Source organism: Ichthyophthirius multifiliis (assembly GCF_000220395.1).
Source record: "Ichthyophthirius multifiliis unplaced genomic scaffold scaff_1120509250641, whole genome shotgun sequence".
Lineage (NCBI taxonomy): Eukaryota > Ciliophora > Oligohymenophorea > Hymenostomatida > Ichthyophthirius > Ichthyophthirius multifiliis.
In genome coordinates, this window is record NW_004086571.1 from 2,079 (window position 1) to 6,489 (window position 4,411).

The window sequence follows — 4,411 nt, forward strand, 5'->3', positions numbered from 1 at the left end:
TTAAATTATTATTGGTTTAATTTTCAGATTAATAATAATAAAAGAATTACAGATATATAAAATATATATTATATTATTAATTTTTAAATATAACAAATAATAATATATAAATAAATATATATTCTTTAATATAGATATTCATAAGATATTAGAAGACAAAAATTTAATTTATTTAATAACAAAAAAAATATATCAATATAAAAATAATAATTATTATAATTTAAATCAATTAAAATTAATTAAAAAATTTTTAATATAACAATACATTTATAAGATATTTTAAATATATTTTAAATATGTTTTATATATAAAAGTTTTATATGCTTTTATAAAAAAAAAAATTAACAAACAATATAAATATAGCATTAATATATATATATATATATATATATATATATATATATATATATATATTTATATATATATCAATATGAAAATTACAATATTTTTTTATTTATAATTTACAAATAGTTAACTTTTTTATTTTCATTTATATAAAATTAAATATTTTAAGAATTATATTAATTTTATGCTTAATAATTTATTATTTAACTGGTTTTTTCAATGTTTATTCCTGAAGTATCACTATTCTTTTATAAATATTATTTAATAGTATTGCTTAATATATTTAAAATGTTCTTTTTAATATATCTTTATGATATATTAATATTATTTAAATATTTTTTTTTATTTCTAAGTAATAATATTTTAACTTAAGAAATTAATATTATATCAATTAGATAAATATTTAGAGTTCACTTAATGCTTTTGATTTTATTGTATTTAACTTTAAATATTAAATAATTATTAGTTATAATTATAATTTTTTAATATTTTTCTTTTATATGTTTTTTTTTTATAAATAATTTTTAATTTGATATCATAATAAAATATTTATAAAGATAAATATTATAACTGGATTCTTTTCTTTATTATTTTACATCAAAAAAATAAAATATTAATTGTACAAAAAATGATAGACTTTTATTATTTTTATAACTTTTTCTTTTATTAATCCTACAAAATCAAAATACATATAAGAATTAGAATATTTTGAGATATATTGTTTGGTAGTTGGTTTGATAAATTCTATTTTTGAAGTTATTTTTTTTTCATTTATTTTCACATTACGTTTTATTCAATTTTATAAGAAGTTAAAAAAAAAAAAAATTAAATATAATTTAATGCCATTTTTTTCGAATTTTATGAATAAATGTTAATTTTTCCTAAAATTAATCATTAAAATTTATATTTTTTAAAAAAAATTTATAGTTAATTAATTTATTTTCTATCATCTTATACAATTTTTTATTATATATATAAATTTCTTTTAAATATTATGTCTTATCTTTTTATTAAATGTTATATTTTTTTATTTTTAACTAATATTTTACTCATTTTCTTAAAATATCTAATTATTTTTAATTTTATTTTATTAATAAATTATTAGAAAATTTGTTATATATATTATTTTTTTAAAAGTTCTAATTTTTATTTTTACTTTTATTAAGTGTCTCTTATAAATTTTTATTTATTATTTTTATATAACATATAAATTTGTAAAAATTAACATTGATTTTTTTTATATAATCGCTTTTTAATTGCAATATTCTTAATTTTTCATTATGATTTTTATAGCCATATTTTATAGACTATAATTTTCAGATATATATATTTTATAAGTTTTAACTATAATTATTTAAAATTCTTATTTTATAATATTTTTTTTATGCTTTAATAGTTTACAATATAAATTTTATTTTATTTTAAAAGTTTTATTTTCTTTCATTAATTAAAGTTTATAGTAATGAATTAATATCTATTTTTTAATAATTGATTTTCTTAATAATGTTAATATATAATTTTTAGAACTATTATAAATATTACGTTTCAAATATTTATTTAAGATTTATTATTCGTAATTTTAATAAATGTTTAGAAATTATTAAATAGAAAAATTATCATTGTTTGCAACTTTTTATAATTCTTTTAAAACAAAATTTATTAAAAAATAAATATATAATTATTTATTATTATTTTATAATTTATTATTTTTTTGTAAAATTAAATTATTATAATAAAAAAAATTTTTAAAATAATTTTTTATATATATAAACACTAAATTAAAATTTATTATATTTATTGTTTATAATTTATCATTTTAAAAAATAATTATAATATTTATTAAATATAAAATAAAATATTTTTAATTATATAATATAAAAAATTATTTTAAAGTGAAAATTATTAAATTTTAAAATCATAAAAAAATTAATAAACTAAATTAAAATTAGTTTTTACAAATATAATTATTTTTTCTATATAATATATATTTACATATTTAAAATTATGTTATTATAAGAAAAATATTATTTTTATTATTATTATTATAATTATTATTATTATTATTATTATTATTATTATTATATTTTTATTATTTTTAATTTTTAATTTTTAATTTTTAATTTTTTATTTTTTATTTTTAATTTTTAATTTTTATATATAATTTTTTTTTATTTTTATTTATATTTTATTTTTTCATATAATTTTATATACTATTTTTATCACAATTTTATATTATTTATGTTTTATATTGTTTCATTATCTTTCTTTTATTTTTATTTAATTTATTATATTATTATAATCAAATACATAATCTAAGAATTTCTATAATGTATCATTATATCCTTTCAAACTTCTTATACTCGAATAATAGTTTAAAAATGAAATTATATTTTAAATCAAAATTAGATCTATAGCAAAAATTGTTAAATAACAAGTAGTCCATTATTAATCTTCTTAATCATTAATAATACTACACTTTTTAAAATAAATAAAATAAAGAATATCATAAAAATCGTTAGAAAAATTAACTTTGAAACTATGTATCTAAGGCACTTTAAAAGATTTATATTTCAATTAATTTTTTTAAACATTATTTTATTAAAATACACATAAATATTAAAATTGCCAAATAAAAATGTCCTTTCATATTATAATAAAAGCAAACTAGCATAAATAAGCATTATTTAAAATACATTAATAAAGCCCTAATTAAAGAATTTCGTGTATAGTCTTATATTAAATACATTTCCAAAAATTCATTCGCAATAATTGTAAAATATAATTTCTAGTCATATTAATAATAATTATGATTTATATTTATTCTATTAACTTTATTTATATTATTATTTTCATTTTAAATATCATTAAATAAAATAACATTTGTATTGTTTTTCTTATTCTTATTATTTTATATAATCTATTTATCGATAAAATTTTTAAATTCAGACATATTTTAAGTATTTTAATCAGGGCAAGCTTAACTTTAACTTATATAATTACTTTATTTTCTTGGATTTCTATTAATTTTATTATTATTCTTTTGTGATTTTATGTCTATTTATTCTATTTATTAATTTGCTTTTTGAATATCTGATTTAGACCTTAGCCTTTACCTTTAATTTTCTTTGTTTATATTTTCTGCTTCATTTTATGCCGCAATATGGTCTTTTACGCGTTCCAATTAAGATTTTTCTATTTTCGGTTTGCAATCTTCTTCTTCGAAATTTTTCACTTTCCTATTTCTAAAATAGGATTTATAATCTAAAAAATGGCAAATTATACAGGCGATTAATATATATATAGTAACTACAAGATATACTTTAAACATCAACTTACTAGTAGTCGCATTTGTTTCTTATACTTTTTTCTCACATTTACCATCTTCATTCAAAGCAAGTCCATTTTCGCACTCCAAGCATTTTATATTGCCTGCTTCCGTGCATCTTTTGCATGAAAAATGGCAAGGATCGCATGTATTAGTCTCTAGATTTTTAAATTTATTTTAAGGACATTCCGTTTTGCACTCATTTTGGTCTAAGTAAGTATTCTCTTAGCAATAAATTTCATTACTACAGAATCCATTAAATAAATAGAGTCCCTAAAAGCATTCTGTACATTCATCAGATTGTTTACAATTTAAACAATTAGAATCACATGGTAAACAATTTCCTTAAGAATCGGGAAAAAAAGATTAATCACATTCAAGTTTACATTATTAATTTTAAGTTAAAAAATAATTCTATTTACAAGATACACATTTGCCCTTTTCTATACATTTTTTACAATTTAAGTCACATAAGTCGCATTTTTATGTACTTCTTTTCAAATATGATCCTTCTTCACAAGTATCACATGTATTAGAATTCGAGCAAGTAAGACACGTAGGATCACATTACTAACACTTTTTATTTAAATCCTCATATTATTTATTATCGCAATTATCGGCGCATATTCTAGTTTATAAAAGAACTTAATTATTATTACATGTAATACATTAATTATTTACTATTCCATTTTCACATGTTTGACATTATCATCACATTTTTCACATAAATTACTCCTTGTG

At 14.3% G+C, this 4,411-nt stretch overlaps 1 protein-coding gene across 1 annotated transcript, besides 12 other annotated features; it reads left to right on the plus strand. All coding sequences in view use genetic code 6, as the record gives it.

Annotated features, from left to right (window-relative positions):
• Positions 1–274: 274 nt before the first annotated feature.
• Positions 275–310: a microsatellite.
• A 58-nt stretch (positions 311–368) lies between these two features.
• Positions 369–426: a microsatellite.
• A 1,750-nt stretch (positions 427–2,176) lies between these two features.
• Positions 2,177–2,225: a microsatellite.
• A 142-nt stretch (positions 2,226–2,367) lies between these two features.
• Positions 2,368–2,439: a microsatellite.
• Positions 2,368–2,539: a microsatellite.
• Positions 2,370–2,538: a microsatellite.
• Positions 2,427–2,537: a microsatellite.
• Positions 2,430–2,550: a microsatellite.
• Positions 2,435–2,512: a microsatellite.
• Positions 2,437–2,499: a microsatellite.
• Positions 2,466–2,550: a microsatellite.
• Positions 2,512–2,552: a microsatellite.
• A 1,250-nt stretch (positions 2,553–3,802) lies between these two features.
• On the plus strand, positions 3,803–4,177 carry IMG5_086490 (hypothetical protein; the record flags this gene model as incomplete). Its single annotated transcript, XM_004035791.1, has 1 exon — positions 3,803–4,177. One exon carries the CDS (start codon positions 3,803–3,805, stop codon positions 4,175–4,177), a length of 375 nt encoding a protein of 124 aa, XP_004035839.1.
• Between the last annotated feature and the right edge of the window lie 234 nt (positions 4,178–4,411).